We start from the raw sequence: 26,243 nt of genomic DNA on the forward strand, positions 1-26,243 counted from the left end.
CTTTAAACAATGCAGGGGTTGGGGGTATACTTGACCCCCTCTGTAGTCAAAAATTCATGTATAACTTTGGATTCCACAATCCTTGACTACTAATAGTCTAGTATTCACTTGAAGTGAAGATAATAGCCAATTAACCCATATTTTGTATGCTACATGTATTATATACTGTATTCTTACAGTAAAACTAGGGAAAAGAAAATGTTTCCTACAAATTGTCACAGAGGTTCAAAAAAATTTAATGATAAATTTATTGATAAAAAGAACTGCATGTAAGTGGACTGTGCAGTTGAATTCAAGGGTCAACTGTAATTCTAAAATTGAATCTTCAAACAGAAACAAAATCCTATTCCTATATCTAGTTAATAACATAGCCACACAAAACATAATTAACTTACTTTTGAAATAGTACTCTAAGTGTATAGTATACCCTAGTGGGATATAATCTTGGAACAAAAAGCACCTTGAAGAAATATTGATCTTTATTTAGTAGATTTGTTATTAGGTAGAGGTTGTGTTACAGTATTTTTGAATAGGGCTAATCAGTAGATATGTTGATGTATTTGTGAACTAGATAGAATTCTGACTTGGAAAAGGGGGAATACACATGTAAAATGGGGGAAGATGAGGGATACTATATTGGATTTGAGTTAGAGTTGTTAGTATGAACTCATGTTTAAAAGACATACACTTCCTAGCTTTATCCACTGAAAGGGCCTAGAAGACACCCAGACATTGAACAAACCTGACACCCAGATCTTGATTTCTAAGTGCCAATGCCCACTAAAAGGGAACATAATAGAAATGGTTGATTTCAGGTTCGGGAGAAAATAACAAGGTGAGTTTGAAACATTTTGTTCTAGAAGTTAAGAATGTGTTTGAGCACCAATGAGGACATGTCAAAAGGAGATGGGACTGGAGGGACAAGTTGAGCATCAAGTGTCTGCAATGCTATATCTTAAAATATATATATATACATTTTTGAAAAATATACTAAAACATAGAAGTATAAATATATACACATGAAAGAGGAAAAGAAAAAAAAGAAAAGCTCGTTTCTACTTTTTGGAACAATGCTCTTTTAAATACTGAAAGAATGCCATTATGAAAAAACTACCATTTCCAATTTCCAGTGCAGTAATTGAATTAAAGATAATGATGGATGATGACTAAAACCATGGGCTGTTGCAAGCAAGATATTTACATTGTGTTAAAGTTAACACTTAACAATTACATTCTAATTTCAGAGGAGAAAAGATAACTGCATGGAGAGATCTGACAGATGCACCTCATGACCACTTCAAGTTTGGCATCATCAGTAATGAGACAAACTGATGTTATGTGCATCCTCATGGGATGCTGTAAGAAGTACAAAACATTACTTGTGTACTTCTCACGTGGTAGCAATCGGATAAATCCAGAATTTGGGATCACTTACAGTTCAACTGACTTGGATCCCTCAAAAGAAAGCAAAAAATGTCTATCAGGAAATCAAGACAAAAGGGCCCTGGGACTAGGGCCAGGGTGGAGGCACTCATAAATTTAAAGACAGAATCAAATGCAATTCCTGAATTCTGATTGAATCCTGTATGGAAAGAGCTTTAAAAATCACAAATATTTTAGCAACAATTAGGTGAAAGTGGAATATGACCTCTGTATTACATAGTATTACTGACTTAATATTAAATTTCTTCAAGTTTGATGATGATACTTAGCTATATAGGAGAGTATCCTATTCCTAGGAGATACAACTAAAGTATAAAAGACACGTGTCATGATGTCTGAAAGTATTTTCAGGCAGTTTAGTAACAAAATAAAAGCATATATATGTCTGTGTATAGAGAAGAATAAAGGAAGTGTTAAAAAATGTTAACAGTTGTTGAATCTTAAGTGATAGGTATATGGGTTATTTGTTTACTATTTCCATTTTTCTATGGATTTAAAATATTCAAAGATCAAAGGGAGAAAGAATACCTAGTTTGAATTACTCTCAAAATGTACAAGCTTGGAATTTTCTAGGTGACTTATTAGGAATAGCATTAATTATCAATTCATTTGAATTAACTGATATTCCATAGAATGTTAGAATTAGACCTTAGGGGTTATTTTGTCTAGTCCTTTAGTCGTACATGTGAGGCGATTAGACCAACAGTAATTAAGTCATTTATGGAAATTACACTGTAAACCAGTGGTAGAGCTTGGACCATGAGTTCAGCGTTCCTGTTTTCTGGGATATTGCTCTTCCCACTGTACCATGTTACCTTTCCCAGTAAAAGGACTTTGTTGGAGGTAAAGTTGAATTAAGGAAAATGCTCTTTATCATTTTTCTTCTTAGTGTATCTTTATTTTCCCTATTTTGACAGTATTGTCCAACTGTACTTGATCAATTGATCTATGGGTCAGGAATTTAGTAAAAAAACTTCTACTTTTGCTAATTGCTGTCCTAAAATTTTTTTGATCTGGTTTGGGCTTTGTATTTTTGGTCACTTATTTCTTTGTCCTCTAGTTTAAGCTATGAAGAAAGACATCCCTCACACTCTGAAACAGATCTTCAGAGACAGCCTTTTGCAGGCTCTCTTCAGCTTCCTGGATATGCAGCGACCACACCTCAGCCAACTGGTAAAAATGCTTTTGTGATGTATACTGTGACTCTGGGTACACTCAATGAATAAAAAGAAAAATTAATTTTCACATCTTGGGTTATGAATATGTACAGGATATAATGCCATGGAAAATGTTAAACTGAAAATGAGATTAAAAGCTTTGTGTTTTAATGATAGGAAATGTCTGTGTAATTAATTAGTTGGGAGATCTTTTTGTGCATCTTTGTAGATTTTAAATTGTTAACTATGCTTGGTCAAATTAATATTTGTTGATGTTTCAAATGAAAACAGTTTAGGGTTGTAGAATTTTTGGCCTCAAATTTCAGAGATTCCTTTTTAAAATAGTATCAGGAATATAATTTTTTATTAATATATGTTTTACTTTGGGATATATTTTACTTTCAAATGTAGGTCTTTCTGGAATATTTGATACTAGTGTGAACAGTGCCAGCACTAACACTAAAGAATCTTCAGTGATGAATTTCCTCTCTGATGTTGAATCCCGAACTGCTCAGGCTGCTGCTTCAGGAACTACTCTTTTACCACAATTCAGGGCTCCATCCTGGCAGACAGGTGATTATATTTTCAGAATTTTTAAATTCAGAAAAAAATAGACTTTTTATGGCCTTGCCATTATGATAGTGTGGCTAAGAGTGACATTAATTATAGATTTTCCAGTGAACTTTAAAACCTGGAAGTTTTCACAACTCCTTTTACCATAGACAAAATTGAAGAAATTGTTACTAGCAGAAATTCCATTTTAGCACTCTGATGAAAATGAACAAGTTGAAGAAGGTAGATAATTATTAAAGATAAACCTTAGATGTAAAGGTTTTATCTGGCAATTTAAGTAGTTACTTGTCTGCTTGAGAAGCACAAAGAGTGTTTTTTTCCATTTCAGCTTTATTGAACTATAATTGACATATAAAATGTTAAGATATTTAAAGTGTTCATTGTGGTGATTTGATATATGCTTACATTTTGAATTAATTTCCCTCATCTAGTTAATTAACACATCCATTATCTCACATATTTATCTTCTTTTTTTTTGGGCAAAAGATTAAATCTCATTTATTTTAGTGACCTCAAGCTCAGCAGGTAGTATAGGAAAAAAATAATAGAGTTTTTGTCAGAGTTATGTAACATTATCCTTAATTGAACAGATTAAATCACTATTTAGTAAAAGCTGTTACAAGTTGATATTATATTGTGCCCATGTATATGTACTTTTCTATTTATTTATCTTACTTTATTTTTCAACTGTTTCTCCCTCAAAATTATTTGTATATATTTTTGTTTTTTACAAAATGACAGGAATGTTAAGGGTGTTTTTTTAAAGAATAAGAAATGTCATAGCATATTTCAGGAGATATTCTTGAGTAATAGCTACAGGAAATAATATTTTATCATTCTGATATAAATTCCATTAAAGTATTAAAGACACGTATCAATATGCCTTAGCAGCATTTTTCCACTGCTTCATAGAAGATAATTAATGTCTTAGTGTGGAATAAAAGAATATAAAAAAACAATAGCTTCATATTTTGCTTCATGAAATAATTTTATATTATATGTTATTGCTATTTCAGTTCCTAAGATTATATTATTTTAAACATTAATTCTAAGTTTTACTTACTCTTTCAAGTATAATTAGACATTTTCTGTCCTTGTAATACTTTTTTGACATTTAATGGAAGGAAGTGAGAAGAACTTTTTTGAAGTATAGTTAGATATAATCTTATATTGGTTTAAAGTATACAGCACAGTGGTTCAACAGTTATACCTGTATTGTTAATCCTCACCCTCACTAGTGTAGTTACTGTTAGCATAGGAAGATGATACAGAACCTTTGGCTGTATTCTCCATGCTGCACTACCATCCCCATGACCAACATATATTTGTGACTGAGAATGTTTGGGTCTCTTTATTACCCTCAGCCTCGCCACATACCCACCCACCTCAACCCCTACCCCATGGTAGCCACTAGTCCCTTCTCAGTGTCTATGAGTCTAGTGCTATTTTGTTCATTTTGTTTTGTTTTTAGATTCCACAAATAAGTGAAATTGTACAAATACCATATCTCCAGGTCTTTCTCCACCTGACTTATTTCACTGAGCATGATACCCTCCAGATCCATCCATGTTGTCATAAATATCACAATTTCTTTTTTATGGCTGAATAACATTTTATTTTGTGTATGTACCACATCTTCTTTATCCATTCATCTATTGATGAATACTTTGGTTGCTTCCATATCTTGGTTATTGTAAGTAATGTAGACATGGGTGTATAAATCTTTTCAAAAGAACATTTTTGAAAGGACTAGAGATTCTTTTTTCTCCCAGTCTTCCAAAATGAAAAAAGAATTTTTCAATGCAAGCTGACTAAAAAATGAGTATAAAATGGAAAGTGATAGTTCCTAAGTACAGTCCCCTTATTAGAGATGAATTAGGATACCTTTGTGTATCAAAACATATATATATATACCTACCTAATCTACAGTATTATTAGGATATGCCATAATTATTTGATCAATCCTCTATTTATGAATTATGTTTCTACTTAATATTAAACACAGTAACTATAAGGAATATCTTGTACAAATATCTTTGTATACACTTATTTCCATAGGATAAATTTCTAGAAGTGAAACTTGGATCACAAGGGATCCAAAAAATAATGTGGATCCCACTTTTTTCCTTTTGCTTTGTGTCTAAGTTGTTCAGAAATGTTGATAATCTCTTCTTGACAACACTTTGTTAATGTCTTATCAGTATTTTGTGTTAAGTATGCATCTACTGTTATTGGAAGTTATTCATGGGGAGTCAAAACTTGCAATACAAGCGATTTTTAAAATGCATATATTATGATTAATTTGCATTGTAAAACTCAGTTTATTTTTAGACATTTTGTTAAATGTAGGCAATTTCTCATGTTATGAACATTTTAGTTGATATTTTGCATTGAGATTTCAGAGTTAGTTAATTACTAGAGATTATGCATATTTTTATTGGCTTCTTAACTTTCAAATGGCCTTATCTAACTTTATATATAAATGCATATAGCATATGAATTGCTGATACCTTTGTGGCTTTGTTTTTGCTTTAAAAAGCTAGCTATTTTGAAATGTAATTTTCAAAATTTATATGAAGAACTAATTTGTCAGGCTTTTCAATCTTACAGAGATTTTGATGGGTTGAAGGTTAAGTTATATTAAGTCTCCACTATGAAAACATATGAGTATTTATGCTGTAATTGCATAAAAATCTTTTTCTTATAGGTATGCATTCCTCAGCATCAGCTGAGCTGTTTGTTGCTGGACATTTGCCAACCACTGGAACACTTCCACCCTCTGCCCTCTCTGCTTATCAACATCCCACCACCTTCAGCAATAGAAACTTTGCTACCACCTCACCTTTGGTGCTTCAGGATTCAACTTTTAACACTACATCAAATGGAATTTTAAATCCTCATGACCCTTTGCTACAAATCAAGACTTCCCAGGGAACTGTTCCAACTGCTTTGGCATTTGAGCGTCTGGGCAGTTCGGCATTAAATAACAGCATACCACCTCAGTCTTCAACATACCGCTCTGCTCAAGAATCTGCACCCCATCTTTTACAACCTCAATTTAGTTTGTTGCCTTCAGCACTTGGGGGAGCCCAGCAAACTCCTCAAGCCTACAGTTCAACTGTCTTTACTAGTTCTACTGCTTCCATTGAAAGAGCTCTTCTTCGAGAATGTAGTGTTATTAAACACCATCAGCGGCCTTCAGGTACCCAGCCTATTCAGGCTCAACTGACTGGTTCACAGCATTCCTTACATAGTTATCTATCAAGTGCAAGTGTAGTTAATTTTCAGGAAACAAGCAGGCAGTCATCTTTATCCTGTAGCCCAGTTGGAGATTCTACTCAGGTGAGCAATGGAGGGTTGCAACAGAAGACCTCTCAGGTCTCAGTGGAACTTGCTCAGTCTTACTCATCTGCAATTCCATCATCAGGGTATCCTCCTACTACAAAAGTAAAAAGTTGTTCCACAAAACAACCACTAACATCAGCTAAGACCCCCAAACCTCAAAGTATAATTCCTCCTGTGCAAACACTAAGCTATTCCAAACCTTTACATAACCAGAGTTCTGTAATATCGGGCCAAGCACAAATTTATTCTACAGCACAGCTACCAAGCCTTTTATCAGTTAGTCAGTCCCAGAATTATGGTTTAGTACAGCCACATAATGTGCCATCTATTGTACATTCACAGGTTTATAGATCAAGCAAAGTTGAGAAGTTGCCATCCTTACATAAACCTTTGACTTTCTCTGGGTCATCTGAGACTATAACTTCTGAGAGTCAGACACTTACTTATTCTTCTAATCAGCAAGAGTTATTATCTTCAGTTACAAGTGACAATTACCCTGCTCAAACAAGAGATCTCGCTTCAGCTAGCCAGTCTCAAAGTTACTCATCTGGTCGCTCTCAGGGTTTATCACCTGTTAGCCAGACACAGGTTAGTTACTCATCTCAATCACAAATTTTGTCAGTTGTTAGTCCTTCAGAAAGCTATGCTTCAGGGCAGCCCCTAACATTGACAGCCCCTTCTCTTTCTTATTCTTCTGCCTCGCGGGCTCAGAATTTGCCAGAGTCTAGCCCAACCCAGAATTACATTTCTATGCATTCTTCCCAAAATGTTCAGACTCAAGGATCATCGTCTCCCCAGTCCCAAAAGTTTTTGCCTGCTGTCCAGTCATCATCTTTTGCATCCTCTCCTCATTGTCAGACATTACAGAATAACATACCTTCCCCTGATCCAAAGTCTTACGCTGAAAGAAAACTTGACTCAAATGTGTATACATCTTCCAAGGAAGAAGATGATTTTCCAATGCAAGAGTTACAGGTATTACAGCCACAAGTATCTCTTGAGTCATCAACCCAAAGGCTGTCTGATGGGGAAATTAATGTTCAAGAATCTACATATAAGGTATCAAAGGCAGATGACAGATATTCTCAGAGTATAATCAGAAGTAATTCCCATCTTGAAGATCAAGTTGTTGGGATTGCTCTACAAGGGTCAAAAAAAGAAGAAAGCTTGGTTGGTTCAGTGACACAAATTAACCAACAAATTGGCCAAGTCAATAATGTGGCAACCCTTGATACTAAGAAGGCAACTAATTTAATACAAACTCCACAAATAAGGCTGAATACTAAAGATCTAGACCAGCAGCATTCCCTTATACATAAGATACCTGAGGCCAAGATCCAGGAGCAACATGATCAAATAGTTAATGCTTCATCGCAGATTCAAATTCCAAATCAAGCTTTAGGGCATGACCATCAGGCATCTCTTCCTAATACACAGGTCCTTTTAGATTCTGCTTGTGATTTACAAATTCTTCAGCAGTCAATACTACACGCAGGTTTAGGACAAGTAAAGGCACCTTTACAAGTGCAGCGTGTCCAGAGTCCTCAACAAATAGTACATCCTTTCCTTCAAATGGATGGCCAAATTATTCAGAGCAATGGTAACCATCCTCAGCAGCTCCATCCTCAGAATTCTGAAATTATGAAAATGGACCTCTCTGAGTCTTCAAAATCATTACAGCATCTAACAACAAAAGGCCATTTTAGTGAAACAAATCAACATGATTCAAAGAATCATTTTGTTTCTCTTGGATCAATATGTTTCCCAGAGGCAATGCTTCTCAGTGATGAAAGAAATATTCTATCAAATGTAGATGATATCTTAGCAGCTACAGCAGCAGCTTGTGGGGTTACACCTTCTGATTTTTCCAAGTCAACTTCAAATGAAACCATTCCAGCTGTTGAAGATGGTGATTCTAAGTCTCATTTTCAGCAGACATTAGATGTCAGGCATGTGACTTCAGATTTTAACTCCATAACAGCTACAGTAGGAAAATCACAGAATCTAAGTGACATTTCCTTAAATGGAAGCCATATTACCATGAACCTTTCACCAGTACCTACCCTTCAGTCAAAAATGACTCTTGATCAACAGCATATTGAAACTTTGGGTCAAAATAAAGTGTCTAAAGTAACTTCACCAAAGGTTGGACCAAGTCATGAAGTCCAGGAGCAAAGTTCTGGCCCATTCAAGAAGCAGTCTGCTACCAATCATGAATCTGAAGAAGACGGCGAAGTTCCTGTTGATAGTACATTAAGTAATAACAGAAACCAAGAGTTTGTTTCTAGCAGTAGGAGTGTAAGTGGAGAGAGTGCTGCATCGGAGAGTGAGCTCGCCTTCGGGGTTGACGATAGTGGTGTGTGTGTGAACCCGAGTACGAGCGCACTTGCATTGTTGGTCATGGCCCAGCCTGGAGAGACAGTCAATGTCAAGGTTGAAGAAGAAAACCAAGATTTTATGCATTGTAACCTCCAGAAGAAAAAAACTGGGAAAGGGCACACTAAAGAGGAAGACAACAGTAATCAGAAACAGCTAAAAAGACCTGCCCAAGGCAAACGCCAGAATCCAAAGGGAGCAGATACAAATTTACCGTATACTCCTCCTTCCTCAGAGAGCTGCCATGACGGCTATCAGCATCAAGAAAAAATGAGACAGAAGATCAAAGAAGTAGAGGAAAAGCAGCCGGAAGTGAAAACAGGATTTATTGCCTCTTTCTTAGATTTTCTGAAATCTGGGCCCAAGCAGCAGTTTTCCACTCTTGCTGTAAGAATGCCTAATAGGACTAGACGACCAGGGACCCAGGCTGTGCGTACATTTTGCCCCCCACCACTTCCAAAGGCTTTATCCACAGCAGCCACACCTTTAGTGTCTGAAATGGGGGGTAACAGCCCATCAGAAAAAGTTGATAATGAACTTAAAAACTTGGAACATTTATCTTCGTTTTCTTCTGATGATGAAGATCCTGGAGTATGCAGTTATGATATTTATAAAAGTACCTCTAATACCTTAGCTACTTTGGATGCTACTTCTGATAAAAAGAAGAAAACAGGTAAAATTTTAAAATTTAGATTCAAAACCTATGGCTTTCCACTATTACTTCTTCAGCTATAGATTGGGTTTTGAAGCAGGTCTGTAAATTTTCAGTACAAAATGCATAAGTAGGAACCTTAGGTGCTTATTTTTTTTAATGTTTCTTGCCTATAGGAAAGTTCTGGGTCTTAGGGTGAGTAGTTCTATTTTTCCATGGCTTTTTACCACATGAAGCATAATTTCCATAATATGCTACCCAGATATCTCTTATCTGAAATATCTTGAGGTGGCTTATGGATATGAGGAATTGTATGAGGGGCTTTGTTGTAATATAAACTGGCATCTTTTCTTGATATGCCAATTTTACCTAAAGATTAACATTTTACTCTTAACTATGATTACGTTCTGTGCAGCATGCACATTGATGTATGTAAGGTACAATTTTAAGATTTTATGCTGGCTCCCAACTATATGTCCAAATTTTTGGATGTATGTTTCACTTTTTACTCCATAGTTCAGGGATCATTTAAAGGAACTGCTTTAAGAATCAGTAAACAATTGAGAAATAGATATAAAAGTCACTATTTTAAGGAACATGCTAAAATATGGAAACGTATATATAGCAATAAAATAGCTACCATTTCTGTGCCAGGACCTAGTAGCAATGTTGTGAGCTACATCTCCAAAATAGATGATATAACAGACTAAATGAATTGCCCAGGTTTATACAGCTAGTAAGTGACTTAGCTGGAATCTGAACTCAGTTTTTTCTGATTCTGGAGCCTATATTCCTGCCTTGCTCTTTTAAGTAGAGTGGTGCTTTTTGAAGAGTTAAACCTTTTTTTTTGTCATGTAGTTCTTAGCTTCTCTTTGAACTTGAGAATACCCTTAACTACTAAAGGGATATGGAACAACTGGTATCCCAAATAATCTACTAGCATAAGTGTATGCTAATACATTTCTAAAGAATTCTCATTTTGTTATACATGGAAATTTGCATAATGGAAGGCAAAGAGTCAAAAACACGGCTAATCCTAGTAAGATCTTATACTGTCCCCCAGTTGAGAGTGCTTTGCAATTACTATTATACTTACTCTTATGTTCCAAGAACAAATCTTTTGTAACCTCTGTTCAAAAACATGAATCTAAAATTAGTTTCTTCCAAACAGCTGTTTTCTCATTTTTAGTTAAAATTATCATTGTCAACCGAGTCCTTCCTCTTGGGTCTTTGAAGTTCTCTGCCTACCCTTCCCATTGCCTCCTCATCTGCAAGAAATCATCTCTTGCTTGGGTTACTGCAGCAGACTTCTCATCAGAATCCTTCCCACCAATCTCTGTACAAGTCCATCCTCTATATTGTCACTAGATTTATATTTATAAAAAAGGAAAGCCAGTTGTTATTTCCCTGCTTTGCAATACTTCTTGGTGCTTAGTGGGGGAAAAATAAAAAATAATACATAAAAAATTCTCCCATATTTTACTTCCTTGATCCTCTTTCCACTTGTCCCTCCTCTTGTTCCTTAGACCTGTGAGCCCTTTTGACAGTAGTGAGCCTTTCTTTGCAGAGTTTCTTCTCTGCATAGAATGCCCTTCTCTCCATTTTTTAGCCCAGCAGACAATTAGATACCTTGTGAACAGCATTTTGAAAGTCACTTTGTGGAGTTACAGGCAGAATTCCCCACAGTTCTTAAGTATCTCTGAAGAACGAAAATTTTAAATTGTGATGAGGTCTAATTTACCCATTTTTCCGTTATGATTTGTCCTTTCTGTATCTGAAGAAATCTGTGACTAACCCATAGTCACAAAATTTTCTCCTGCTTTCTTCTAGAAGTTTAACGTTTTGCATTTTACATTTAGGCCAGTGATCTCTTGATTTTATTTTTGTGAAGGTATGGATTGAATTTTTTTTTTTTGTACGATTAAGTCCAGCTTTTCTAGCACCATTTGTTGAAAAGGCATTCCTTTCTCCATTAACTGCCTTTCCACCTTTATAAAAACAATTGACCATTATATGAATGTGTTCTGGATTCTGAATCTTTTACATTGATCTATGTGTCTTTCACCTCCACTAATATCACACTCCCTTAATTGCTGTAGCTTCAGAGTAAGTCTTGTAATAAGGTGCTAGAGTCTTGTATATTTGTTCTTTTAAAAGTTGTTTTGCGGGGCCATCAGGTGAGAATTTGGGGATCAACAGAGGTGAGGCTCAGAACCTCACCCCCCCTGCTTTGAGAGAAATCTTCTGCATCCGTGGATGTCTTGCTGCCCTTGTCTAGCCTGGATTAATACTTAGTCCATAGGCACACACCTGATCATCTGATCATCTACATTTGCCTTCTTACAGCACTAAACTATGTTTTCTACCTTTATCTTGCATCTACCTACCACTTCAGCATTTTATTAAAAATAAAAATAATAATAATAATAGGAGAAATGTGGGATCAACATATAAATCAAGTACAAAAATCAAATGAATATTCATATTTGACCTGATGGTTTATAGGTCATATTGCATGATCAAAACCGAAAGTTTCTGTGATGAATGCCCTTGTACTGTTCACCATGTAAGAATTTATTCACTCTGTAAGAATTCGTTCACCATGTAAGAACTTGTTCGTTATGCTTCAGAAGATTGGAGACTGACGAGAATTAGGCTTGAGATGGATTAATGATTGTACATTGAGCATTGACCCCCCTATACTGAATTTTATTGTTGTTAACAACCATTTGATCAATAAATATGAGAGATGCCCTCTCAAAAAAAAAAAAAAAAAAAAAAGTTGTTTTGCCTATTCTAGTTCCTTTCCTTTTCCATCTACCTTTTCAAGTCAGCTGTCAGTAGCTACAAAAATGAGATCCTGGTGGAATTTTGATTTTGATTCCCTTGAATCTGTACCAGTTTGAGAAAAACTGAACTGTAACAGTATATCGAGTCTTAACAGTTGTTGAATACATTGAATTTTTTTAGTAGTCTTTTGTTGTTTTTGGCATATAAATATCCTGCAGATGCTTTGTTAGATTTATCCCTAAATATTTTTGGTGCCATTTACTGTAATTGATACATTTTTTTTACTTAAAAAAATTAAAAGTATCATTGATACACAATCTTATGAAGGTTTCACATGAACAACCTTGTGGTTTCAATATTCACCCTTATGAAGTCTTTACCCTCCACCCCCCACTGCAGTCACTGTCTGTCAGTATAGTAAAATGCTGGAGTCATTACTTGTCTTCTCTGTGCTGTACTGCCTTACCGCCTTACCGTGACCTACCTGTATTGTGATTGCTAATTATAATGGCTTTTAATCCCCTTCTCCCTCCCTCCCCACCCACCCTTACCAACCCTTTCCCTTCAGTAACCGCTAGTCCCTTCTCACAGTTTGCAAGTCAGCTGCTTTTCTGTTCCTTCAGTTTTGCTTTGTTATACTCCACAAATGAGTGAAATCATTTGGTACTTGCCTTTTTCTTCCTGGCTTATTTCACTTAGCATAATATGCTCTAGCTCCACCCATGTTGTTACAAATGGTAGGATTTATTTTCTTTTTATGTCTGGATAATATTCCATTGTGTATATGTAACATCTCTTCTTTATCCATTCATCTATTGATAGCCACTTAAGTTGCTTTGATATCTTGGCTACTGTAAATAGTGCTGTGATAAACATAGGGGTACATATTTCTTTTTGAATCTGGGTTCTTATTTTCTTTGGGTAAATTCCTATGAGTGGAATTACTGGGTCAAATGATACTTCTTTTTTAGTTAAAGAACCTCCATATTTCTTTTCACAATGATTGAACTAATTTACATTCCCACCCACAGTGTAGGAGGGTTACCCTTTCTTCGCATCTTCACCAGCATTTTGTTCCTTGTCTTTAAGATCTTGGCCACCCTAACTGGTGTGAGGTGATATTTCATTGTGGTTTTAATTTGCATTTCCCTGATGATTAGCCATGTGGAGTATCTTTTCATGTGCCTGTTGGCCATCTGAATTTCTTCTTTGGAAAAGTGTCTGCTCAGATCCTCTGCTCATTTTTTAATAGGGTTATTTGTTTTTTGGATGTTGAGTGAAAGTTCTTTATATATTTTGGATGTTTACCTCTTATCGGATAAGTCATTTATGAATATATTCTCTCATATTGTAGGATGCCTTTTTGTTCTGCTGATGTGTCCTTTACTATACAGAAGCTTTTTAGTTTGATATAGTCCCATTAGTTCATTTTTGCTTTTGTTTTCCTCGCCTGAGGAGATGTGTTCAGGCAAAATTTGCTGATGTTCATACTCATGAGCTTTTTGCCTATGTTTCTTCTAAGAGTCTTCTAAGACTTATATTCAGGTCTTCAATCCATTTTGAGTTTACTTTTGTGTATGGAGTTAGACAATCCAGTTTCATTCAGTTTTGCCAGCATTTGTTGAAGAGGCTGTCTTTTCCCCATTGTATATTCATGGTTCCTTTATCGTGTATTAATTGGCCATATGTGTGGGTTTATATCTGGGGTCTCTATTCTGTTCTAGTGATTTATGGGTCTGTTCTTGTGCCAGTACTGAATTGTCTTGATTACTGTGGCTTTGTAGTAGAGCTTGAAGTCAGGGAGGGTAATTCTCCCAGCTTTGTTCTTCTTTCTCAGGATTGCTTTGGCTATTGGGCTCTTTTGTGGTTCCATGTGAATTTTAGAACTATTTGTTTTAGTTCATTGAAGAGTGCTGTTGGTATTTTGATAGGGATTGTATTGAATCTGTAGATTGCTTTAGGCAGGATGGCCATTTTGACAATATAAATTCTTCCTATCCATGAGCATGGGACGTATTTCCATTTATTGGTATTTTCTTTAATTTCTCTCTTGAGTGTCTTGTAGTTTTCAGGATATATATGTCTTTCACCTTCTTCATTAGGTGTATTCCTAGGTATTTTATTTATGATACAATTGCAAATGGAATTTTTTTTCTGATTTCTCTTTCTGCTAGTTCATCATTAGTATGTAGGAATGCAACAGATTTCTGTGTATTGATTTTGTATCCTCCACATTTGTTGGATACAGTTATTAGTTCTAGTAGTTTTGGAGTGAATTCTTTAGGGTTTTCTGTACAATATCATGTCATCTGCAAACAGTGACAGTTTAATTTCTTCCTTACCAATCTGGATGCCTTTTATTTCTTTGTGTTGTCTGATTGCTGTGGCTAGGACCTCCAGTACTATGTTGAATAAAAGTGGTGAGAGACGGCGTGCTTGTCTTGTTCCCAGTCTTAGAGGAAAAGCTTTCAGCTTCTCTCTGTTCAGTATGATGTTGTCTTTGGTTTTGTCATATATAGCCTTTTTTATGTTGAGGTACTTACCTGCTATACCCATTTTGTTGAGAGTTTCTATCATGAATGGGTGTTGAATTTTGTTGAATGTTTTTTCAATATCTATGGAGAGGATCATGTGGTTTTTGTCCTTTTTGTTGATGTGGTGGATGATGATGATTGATTTTTGAATATTTACCATCCTTGCATCCCTGGAATAAATCCCACTTGGTCATGATGGATGATCTTTTTTATGTATTTTTAAATTTGGTTTGCTAATATTTTGTTGAGTATTTTTACGTCTGTGTTCATCAGAGATACTGGTTTGTAATTTTCTTTTTTTGTGGTGTCTTTGTCTTGTTTTAGTAGTAGAGTGCTGCTGGCCTCTTAGAATGAGTTTGGAAGTATTCCTCTTCACATTTTGGAATAGTTTTAGGAGGATGAATATTAGCTCTTCTTCAAATGTTTGATAAAATTCAGTCGTGTAGCCACCTGGTCCAGGAGTTTTGTTCTTAGGTAGTTTTTTGATTACCGATATAAGTTTGTTGCTGGTAATTGGTCTGTTCAAATTTTCTGTTTCTTCCTTGGTCAGCCTTGGAAGGTTGTATTTTCCTAGAAAGTTGTCCATTTCTTTTAGGTTATCGAATTTGTTAGCATATTTTTCATAGTATTCTCTAATAATTCTTTGTATTTCTGTGGTGTCCATAGTGATTTTTTCCTTTCTCATTTCTGATTCTGTTTATGTGTGTAGACTCTCTTTTTTTCTTGATAAGGCTGGCTAGGGGGTAATCTATTTTGTTTATTTTCTCAAAGAACCAGCTCCTGGTTTCACTCATTCTTTCTATTTTATTCTTCCCAATTTTATTTCTTCTCTGATCTTTATTATGTCCCTCCTTCTACTGACTTTGGCCCTCATTTGTTCTTTTTCTGGTTTCACTAACTGTGACTTTAGACTGTTCCTTTGGGATGATTCTTCTTTCTTGAGGTAAGTCTGTATTGCTATATACTTTCCTCTTAGACTTGCCTTCACTACATCCCACAGGTTTTGGTCTGTTGAGTTGTTGTTGTTATTTGTCTCCATATGTTGCTTGATCTCTGTTTTTATTTGGTCATTGATGCATTGATTATTTAGGAGCATGTTGTTCAGCCTCCATGTATTTGTGGGCTACTTTGTTTTCATTGCATAGTTCATTTCTAGTTTCATACCTTTTGGTCTGAGAAGCTGGCTGGCACAATTTCAATATTGTAAAATTTACCAAGGCTCTTTTTGTGACCTAGTTATATGATCTGTTCTGAAAAACGTTCTATGTACACTTGAAAAGAATGTGTATACTGCTGCTTTTGAGTGGAGTGTTCTGCAGATGTCTGTTAGGTCCATGTATTTTAATGTGTTGTTCAGTGCCTTTGTCTCCTTATTTTCTGTCTGGTTGGTCTGTCATTTGGTGTGATTGGTTTGTTGATGTCTCCTAAAATGAATATGTTGCATTCTATTTTCCCCTTTAATTCTGTTAGTACTTGTTTTACATATTTAAGTGCTCCTATATTGGGTGCACTTAATAATATTGGGATATTTATAATGGTTATATCCTCTTGTTGGACTGACCCCTTTATCATTGTGTAATGTCCTCGTTGTCTCTTGTTAGTTTCTTTGTTTTGAAATAAAAGTCCTGCTATTCCTGCTTTTTTTTCTCCCTGTTATTTTTATGAATTATTTTTTTCCATCCCTTCACTTTTAGTTTGTGTATGCCTTTGCATTTGAAGTGAGTTTCTTGTAGGCAACATATAGATGGGTCTTGTTTTTTTGTCCATTCTGTAACTCTATGTCTTTTGATTGGTGCATTCAGTTCATTTACATTTAGGGTGATTATTGATAGATATGTATTTAGTGGTATTGCAGGTTTTAGATTCGTGGTTACCAAAAGTTCATGGGAAGCCTCCTTACTATCCAACAGTCTGTCTTAACTCACTTATTATGTTATTTCAAACACAATTTGTATGTTCTTTTTTTTCTCCCCTTCTACTTCCTCTCCACTTTTATATATGAGGTGTCATATTCTGTACTCTTTGTGTATCCCTTGAGTGTCTTTGTGAGTAGTTGATTTAATTTTGTATTTGCTTGGTAATTAATTGGACTACTTCCTTTACTGTTGTTTTATTTTCTCTGGTAATAGCTATTTAGCCTTAGGAGTACCTCCATCTGGAGCAGTCCCTTTAAGATACACTGTAGAGACGGTTTGTGGGTGGTGAATTCCCTCAACTTTTGCTTATCTGGAAATTATTTAATCCCTGCTTCTAATTTAAATGATAATCTTGCCAGGTAAAGTATTCTCGGTTGGAGGCCCTTCTCTTTCATTGCATTAAATATATCATGTCACTCCTTTCTGGCCTGTAAGGTTTTTGCTGAGAAGTCTTCTGATAGCCTGGTGAGCTTTCCTTTATAAGTGATCGTTTTTCTCTCTCTTCTTTTAATACAGTTTCCTTGTCTTTGATCTTGGTGTTATCTTCCTTGGCTCCCTTGTGTTGGGAGATCTCTGCTCTTCCATGACCTGAGAGACTATTTCTTTCCCAAGACTGGGGAAGTTTTCAACAATTATTTCCTCAAAGAGACTTTGTATCCCTTTTTCTCTCTTCTTCTTCTTGTTCCCCTATAATGTGAATATTGTTCCATTTGGATTGATAACACAGCTCTTTTATTATTCTTTCATTCCTAGTGATCCTTTTTGTCTCTGTGCCTCAGCTTGTTTGTTTCCTGTTCTCTAATGTCTATTTCATTTACCATCTTCTCTTCCTCATCTAATCTACTTTTAAATGCCTCTATTGTATTTCATTTCAATTAATATACTTTTCAAAGTTTATGTCTCTTTGTTGAAGTGCTCCTTGAGATCTTGAATATTTTTCTATAGCTCCATGAGCATGTTTATGACTTTTATTTTGAAATCTTTGTCAAAAAGATTGATTTCAGTTTCAATGAGCTTGCTTTCTGGTGTTTTTCCTGCAGTTTTGTTTGGACCAAATTCTTTTGGTGTTTCATTTTTTTAGTGTTTCCTATGAAATAATAACTGTGCAGGTCACACCCTCTAGTACCCTAAAGCTTACTCTCTGGAGCTACAGAGCACCTGCAGCAGTGGTGAGGTTGTAGGCAAGTGAAACTGGTGCTTGCTGGGAGGAAAGAGCTCTTTTCTGCCTTCCTAGCTGTAAGGCCTGCCTCCATTGCCAGGTTCAGTGGGCTGGGTGTGCAGGGAGGAGCCTCTCTGCTATGCCCCTGTAACTTCTGTAGGTAGGGCCACCCTTCTGTTGGGCTGGCAGAGTAGTGAAGGCAGTAGGTGAGTGGGACAGATGCCTGGCAGGAGGAAGGTGCACAGGCTGTAGTGCACAGTGGGGGGCCTCTGGGCTGTTACCAGCCAGGGGGATGGAGTGCTTGAAGCTCCTGAGAGTTCCCAACCTTCTGGGCTGAGTGTGCCTGGATAATTTTGTCCTCCTGCCCTTTCTCCTGATCTGCATAAGCTTTGCTCTTTAGTGCTTCTGGGAAGACTTTTAAAGTGTCCACCTTTTTTTGTCCTGGGGGGCCAGTTGTGTTTACCTGTTTTCCACAAGCGGCTGGAATCTCAGTCTCTGCCAGTATCCCTCCCATATGTGCTTTCCAACCCCACTAATCTCCAGAGCACCAGGTAATGTGGGTTTGTGCTCCCAGAGCAAATCTTTAGGAATGGGGATTTCTACTCCCTCCCAGCTCTGTTTTTCTTCCTCCCGCCTTTGGGCTGGGGTAGGGGAAGGGCTTGGGTCTGACCCACCAGATCGCGTCTTTGTTTCTTTACCCTTTTCTGGTAAGGTCTTCTCTTTTCCCCAGATGTAGACAGCCTGTTCTGCCATCTTTGGGTTGCTTTTTTCAGGGTTAGTTGTATTTCCTGTATTTTCATGTTTTACGTGATTTTGGGAGGAGTTTTCTGCCTCAATTTTTCCTCTCCACCATCTTTTCCTCTCTGTGATCTATTGTAATTGATATTTTACAAATTTTTCAAATTTCAGTTATTTATTGGTAGATTATAAAAATGCAGCTGATTTTTATATGTTGATCTTCAATCCTGCAAATTTGTACAGCTCATTTATTCTAGGATTAAAAAAAATTACATGGTATTTTCTATGTAGAAAATGACATCATCTGCAAATTATGATAGTTTCATTTCTTCTTTTCCAGTCTTATGCCTTTTCATTCCTGTCTTAATATACCAGTTAGGACTGCCTATACAAGGGTTAATAAGAGCAGTAAATGTGGACATCCTGAACATATTCTTGATCTTTGGGGGAAAGAAATCAATCTTTCACTATTAGGTATGATGTTCACTGTAAGGTTTTGTAGATGCCTTTTACCACATTAGAGACAATCCTTGAATTTCCTAATTTGCTGGCAGTTTTTATAATGACTGGAGGTTAAATTTTGTCAAATGTTTTTTATTCATCTGTTGAGATGATCTTGTGATTTCGTTAGTCTTTCAGTGTGGTGAATTACATATATTTTCAAGTCTATTTGTGGCCTTGCATTCCCAGGATAAATCTCACTGACTGATATATTACCTTTTTAAAAATACATTGATGGATTCAGTTTTCTAACTTCTTTTCATGTGTGTTCACAAATGATATTGGTCTGTAGTTTTCTTGTTGTAATGTCTTTGTGTGGTTTTGGAGTTTGGTGGTTATTAATGACCTCATAAATGTGTTGGAATGTTTCCTTCTATTTTCTGCAAGAGACTGGATAGTATTATATTTTTTCCACAAATGTTTCCTCCACAAGTGGTTGAATTTGGTAGTGAAACTGTCTGGACTTGGCGTTTTCTTTGTCAGAAAGTTCTTAACTACAAATGCAATGTCTTCAATATGAAACAATTTGTCTATTTCTTCTTCACTGTGTTTTGGTAGTTTGTATGTTTGAAGGAATGATCCATTTCATCTGAGTTGTCAAATGTATGGGTATATGTTCACTAGTAGCATTTCCTAATGTTGGTAATTTGTGTCTTCTCTCTGTTTGTCTTGATTAGTTTGTATAGAAGTTTGTTTTACTGATCTCATCAAAAGACCAGCTTTTAGTTTCATTGATTTTTCTCCTTTGTTGACAGTTCCATTTTATTTATTTATTTATTATGCTGTTCTCATTATTTCCTTTTTTCTGCTTGACTTGGGTTTATTAACTTTATTTGTTCTAGTTTCTTATGGTAGAAACCTAAGTCATTGATTTGAGACCTCTTTTGTGCTATAAGCATATAATTTTATCTAATCCCTTCTTTAGCTACATCCCACATATTTTATTTTTATTATTCCTTTTTATTTTTCAGTTCAGATTTTTAAAAAATTCCTTCTGATGTTTCCTCTCTGATCATGAGTTATTTAGAATTGTATTGTTTAGTTTTCAAATATTTGGGGATTTTGCAGACATCTTTCCTTTATTGAGTTCCTTTATTGATTTTTACTTTGCAATTTCATTTATTTTAAGTTTATGAAAGTTACCTTAATAACCCACAGTATTGTTGATTTTAATGAATATACCATGTGCATTTTAAAAGAATGTGTTTGCTGCTGCTGTTGTGTAGATTGTTCTATAAATGTCAATTAGATCAAGTTGGTTTTTTAGTGTTATTTGGATTTTCTATATCCTTTCTGATTATGTTTACTTGTTCTATCAATTATTGAAAGAGGAGTCGTGACATCTCCAAGTATATGTGTGGATTCATCTGTTTCATTTCTATCAGGTATATTGCTTAGTTTGAGCTCTGTTTTTAACTGTGTTGTACACTGAGGGTTGTTAAGTCTTGGTGAATTGACCCTTTTATCAGTATATAATGTCCTTCTTTATCCTTGGCAATAATCCTTATTCTTAAGGATTATTATTCTATCCTTTTACTTATCTGTGACATTATATTTAATTTGGGTATTTTGTAGACCCAATATATTTCATTTTGTATTTTTTTTAACTCTAATCTTATGATCTCTATCTTCCAGTTGGTGTACCATTTACATTTAATGTAATTTTTGATATAGCTAGAGCTTCTGTTTTATTTTTTCTCCTATTTTGTGTCCTCTTTCCTACTTAAAAAAAATTAAACTTTATTTAGTGTTTCATTTTTTAAATTTATCTCTGTTTCTGGGTTGTGTCTTTTTGTATTGGCAATTATAATCCACTTAGAGGTAATATTTTAATGATTTCAAATAAAATATAGAAAGCTAACAACCATACAGGTCACTTTACCCTTGTCCTTATGTTACATGTATTTGTCCTGTATATTACATTACATAAATAGAAAACCCTGATGAAGTAGCAGTTTTACTTTAAACAGTCATATGATATGTATTTTAAATAGTTTAAGAGAAAAATATTCTGTTATATATACCCAGATATTTTTAATTTGTGTCTTACTTCCTTTATCTCTGATGTTATAAGTTTCCTTCTGGTATCAATTACCTTCAGCCAGAAGTACTTCCTTTTTCAAGGTGTTTTCTTTTTCTTTTGTTTGCAGCAATATAATCATTTATCTGGGTAAGGTTTATCCTGGTGGGAGTTCATTGAGCTTCATAAATCTGTAAAATGTATGGCATTTACCAAATTTGAGATGTTTAGGGGCATTATTTTTTCTCCACCAATTTCATTCTCACCTTACGGAACTCCAGTGGCAAATGAAAAACTTTTGATACTGTTCGTCAGATTCTTGGGGTTCTGTTCATTTTTTTAAATCTATTTTTCTCCCTCTGTTCTTCAGATTATATAATTTTAATTGGTCTGTCTTCCAGTTCATTGGTTTTTCAGCTTTTTTAATTCTGCTATCCAACCTGTCCAGTGAATTTATTTCAACTACTTTTTCAATTTAAATATTTGTATTTGTTTTTTTTTTCTAGTTTCTATTTCTCTGCTGAGAATTTGCATATTTCTATTAATTTCAAAAGTATGTTCATCTTACCTCATGGAGCATAGTTATAATAACTGCTTTCAAGTCTTTTATAATTCCTATATCTGAGTCATCTTGGAGTGGCATCTGTTCATTATTATTTCACTTTGAGAATTGGTCACATTTGTCTTGTTTTCTATATATTAGTAATTTTGAGTTGTATCATAGACATTTTGAGTACTGAATTGTAAGACTCTGGGTTCTATTAAAATCCTCTGGAGAATGTTGATTTGTTTTAGCAGACAGAGCAGGGGTTTTGTCTCACCTTTATGTGCTGGTTCCATAGTTCAGTTTTTGAAGCCTTGGCTGCTGCTCGCATGTGTCAGTGGCTAGTCTGAAACTTGGGTGGATGGCAGACTTTACTGTAATTTAGTTCTCACAGCCTTTGTCATGCTTTTGGGTGTGTTCTGCATATGTTCAGCTTGGGCATGAAACCAGGATTTTTGTGGGTTTGTACACAATTAGAGGATACCATTTTCCAGCTCTCTGCTCCTTTGGAATTTCCCCACTCTACCCAGCTCCCACATTTCCCTTTCCTAGTCATTTGACTGGACTGCTGGAATTTTTCTTGGCATTTTAGCTGCTCATGTTTAACACAAGTCTGTACAACTGGGGCTGCCCTTGGGGTAGTGCAGTGAGAGAAGAAAGGACAGGGAATACCCCTATTCTATTTCCCAGCATCTTTATTAGATATAATTGACATATAACATTCCCTACACTTTTCATGCCATAAAGTCCTTGTTTCTGGATTCCCCAAAAGACAAGTGTTCTGTCAGGGTTGAAGATGTGTAGCTTACCACCAGTGCATTTGCAGCTTTGTAACTTGGGCTGTCCTAGGGGCAGGGCTGGGAGAGGGAAAGAGGAGAAAAAAGAAATGTCAGTTGGGCCCACACTCTTAACTTGCGTGGGGCTCCTTTTCCTATTCCTCTGTCCAGAAAGACAGGTTTTCTTACAGTTTTTGATGTCTGTGCCCTTTATGCCTTATTTGTAGTTCTGCATAGGGGCCATACTCTCTGGTGATTGCCTGGTGATAAAAGAGGAAAGAAATTAGGAAATATCTCCATATAAAGATTACTGTTTAAGTTTGGGATTCTGTTCCCAATCTTTACTAACTTTTCAGAGTCCTCAAGTACTTGCATTTTATATTTTGTCTAGTCTTCATTTGTAATTTGTGTAAGTTTTATATCATTGCAGTGGATGATAATAGGCTCTAGTTCTGTTCCTCAGATTCTTGGGATTTTTTTTCATCCTGATTGTTCTATTTCATCTTGATTGGCACCAGAAGCCTTTCATGAATTTTAAAATATTCATTGTCTTGTCAATTAAAGTCATCATTTCTGATGCTCAAATTGTTCTGTTATGGCCAGTAGGAGCCCCTTAAGTGTTTTAGGATTTTGATTGTTACTCTATTGAATTCAGAAGTTAATTTTAAGGGAGAATTGGTGTCTTTACATTACTGTCTTTTCATCCACTTACCTACTTACTAGATAGTATTTTAGTATTATATAATTTTCTCCATATAGATATATTATAGTTTTATCAGTTTTTAAATATAATTTTCCCCTACTTTTTTTTCTCTCCCCACCCCCCACACTTTTTTTAACTGGCTATTGATAATGTATGGCAGTGATTTAGTTTCATATCCATCTTGTGTTTGGCATTTTTGTTAAATTTTTATCTCAACAGTTTTTCCTGTTTCTCTTGCATTTTTAGTAGATTATTAGATCTTTTAAAAATAATGGTAGTTTTATATTTTTCTTTCTCATTTTTTTGTAACTTATTGGCTGAGCCCTCTTGTTTAGTTGTAACAATGATAGCATCCTGGTCTCTTGCTTGATAGTAAGCAAAGTATATAGTGTTTGAATATAAAATATATTTGTTAGTTTCTAGTATGCTATATATACTCTTTAAGAAAATTTCCTTCTGTTTTGAGGTTAACATTTTTTAAAAATTGGTAATGTGTATTGCATTTTATCAGATTCTCTTTTGAATTTCTGATAAATTGGCTTCTTTCTTTCCACCCTAGTCTTTTGATTACATCATGCTAAACCTGTTGTGAGGTTCTTAAAGAAATTTTTAAAAATTATCAATGGGTATTGAATTTTGTCTGTTTTTTGAGCTTCTTCTGATGAATCTGCTTTTTTCCCACATTAATCTATTACTTGATTTTCTAATCCTGAACCTTTTGAAAAAGAATTCTACCATGAACTTTGCTTTGTTGTGGTGAATTACTTTAATCCATTGCAAGATTTAAGTTGCTAGTATTTTATTTGGAATTTTGACACCTAGATTCATAAAATGAGAGTAATGATAGTGTCTTTTGTATTAATGTTGTTCAGTTTTATATTCAGAAATATGCTGGTCTTACAAATTGAATTGGGAAAGTTTTTGTAAAAAGTTTAACACACATAATATGGATTTAGAAGAACTTCCTAAGAATATGTTAGGAGTTTTCCAGTTTTGTCCTAAGGTGTCTGAGTCAATTTAAGAAAGGTATATTTTCTTGTAAAATCATCCCTTTTGTTAAGGTTTTTAAATTTGTTATCATAAAGTTAGGCATAATATTCCATAATAAGTTTTTAGTCTTCTCTGTTTCTGTAGTTATGTTCTCTTTTTTGCCCTAAATGATTATTTAAATATTTTCCTTAATCAGTCTCTGAAAGGTTTGCCTACTTAGTGGATCATGGTTCTTTTAAAAACAATAATGTCCTTTTCCTGTTTTGCTCCTCTTACCGGGTTGTATTCACATTTCCTTAAATTCTGCTCTTATCAGTTGTTTTCCCCTATCTTCCCTGGGTTCCATTATTCTCTCTCTGGCTTCTTGAGTTTATTACTCTGTTTTTGTATTTGCTTGATTTCTAATGAATGGCATTAAAATAAGTTTTCTTCTTTACATCACAGTCTGGCTCTATCCCTCTGGTTTCAATTTGCAATGATTTTACTGTCCTTTCTAAGTGGTTTGTCATTTCAGTTTTAATTTCCTTTTTAATCCTAGAGTTATTAAAAATGGTGATGTTTTGCCTGTTTTCCAGTAGTTATTGTTGTTGTTATTGGTATCCCTTTGTTACTGACTTACTGCTCTATTGACTTGTGGTGAAGGGAATATGACTTACTGCCTGCATTTTGAAATTAGTGGAAATTTTGTTAGTGGCTTTGCAAATGACCAGTTTTTATAAATATCCCATGAATACTAAATACAAATAGATTTTATTTGGTAATACTGTTAAAAATCTTTGTATCTTTTATTTGTTGTTTAATAAGAGTTTAATAATAAATGACATTAGGTTATGTAAGAAAATGTATATGTATATGTTGCAGTAAATGACAGGTCTAGAATTTGTCTTAAACTTTCCCAGCAAATATAAAAGGGGTATCAGATAGATGAAAGAAGTATACCCAAATGTTCGTGGCTGTTGCAGCTAGCTTATGCATAGTGTAGGGATTTGTATTCTTTGTGTATGTTTGAAATTTTTAATAAGTTTTAAAATTCTCACTTGTTTTTAGATTGCTTGATCTGTTGATTCCTGAAAAAGGTGTGTTAAAGTTTCCAACAATGTTTTATTTTATAAGTTTTTCTGATACTATTTACTTAATATGTTTTGAACCCATGTAATTGGATATCCATAAATTTTTCCTATAGTTAAACTACTTTTTTTCTTGAAAACACATTTTTATTTTTTATTTTGGTATCATTAATATACAATTACATGAACAACACAGTTACTAGACTACCCCATTATCAAGTCTCCACCACATACCCCATTACAGTCACTGTCAGTCAGCATAGTAAGATGCTATAGAATCCTTACGTGTCTTCTCTGTGTCATACTGCCTTCCCCATGTTCCCCCACCCACATTATGTGTGCTAATCCTAATGCCCCTTTTTGCCTCTTATCCGTCTCTTCCCACCCATCCTCCCCAGTCCATCGGTTCTGTGAGTCTGCTGCTGTTCTGTTCAGTTTTTTCTTTGTTCTTATACTCCACGGATGAGTGAAATCATTTGATATTTGTCTTTCTCCAACTGACTTATTTCACTGAGCATAATACCCTCTAGCTCCATCCATGTTGTTGCAAATGGTAGGATTTGTTTTCTTCTTATGGCTGAATAATATTCCATTGTGTATATGTACCACATCTTCTTTATCCATTCATCTACTGATGGACACTTAGGTTGCTTCCATTTCTTGGCTATTGTAAATAGTGCTGCAATAAACATAGGGGGTGCATATGTGTTTTTTTTTTGGTATCATTAATCTACAATTACATGAAGAAAATTATGTTTACTAGGCTCCCCCCTTCACCAAGTAGCCCCCACATACCACTTCACAGTCACTGTCCATTAGCATAGTAAGATGCTGTAAAATCACTACTTGTCTTCTCTGTGTTGTAGAGCTCGCCCCGTAAACCCCCCCCCCACATTATACATGCTAATTGTAATGCCCCCTTTCTTTTTCCCCGCCCTTATCCCTCCCTTCCCACCCAT

At 35.1% G+C, this 26,243-nt stretch overlaps 1 protein-coding gene across 4 annotated transcripts in view; it reads left to right on the forward strand.

Annotated features, from left to right (window-relative positions):
• QSER1 (glutamine and serine rich 1) overlaps positions 1–26,243 on the forward strand; it is a 115,655-nt gene that overhangs the window by 57,150 nt on the left and 32,262 nt on the right. For all 4 annotated transcript variants that reach the window (XM_037019669.2, XM_073216373.1, XM_073216372.1 and 1 more), the window contains 3 exons: positions 2,504–2,616; positions 3,012–3,173; positions 5,881–9,567. In XM_037019669.2, coding sequence (XP_036875564.2) covers positions 2,504–2,616; positions 3,012–3,173; positions 5,881–9,567 — 3,962 coding nt within the window. The remainder of the gene's footprint in view (positions 1–2,503; positions 2,617–3,011; positions 3,174–5,880; positions 9,568–26,243) is intronic.

Source organism: Manis javanica, chromosome 11 (assembly GCF_040802235.1).
Source record: "Manis javanica isolate MJ-LG chromosome 11, MJ_LKY, whole genome shotgun sequence".
NCBI lineage: Eukaryota > Metazoa > Chordata > Mammalia > Pholidota > Manidae > Manis > Manis javanica.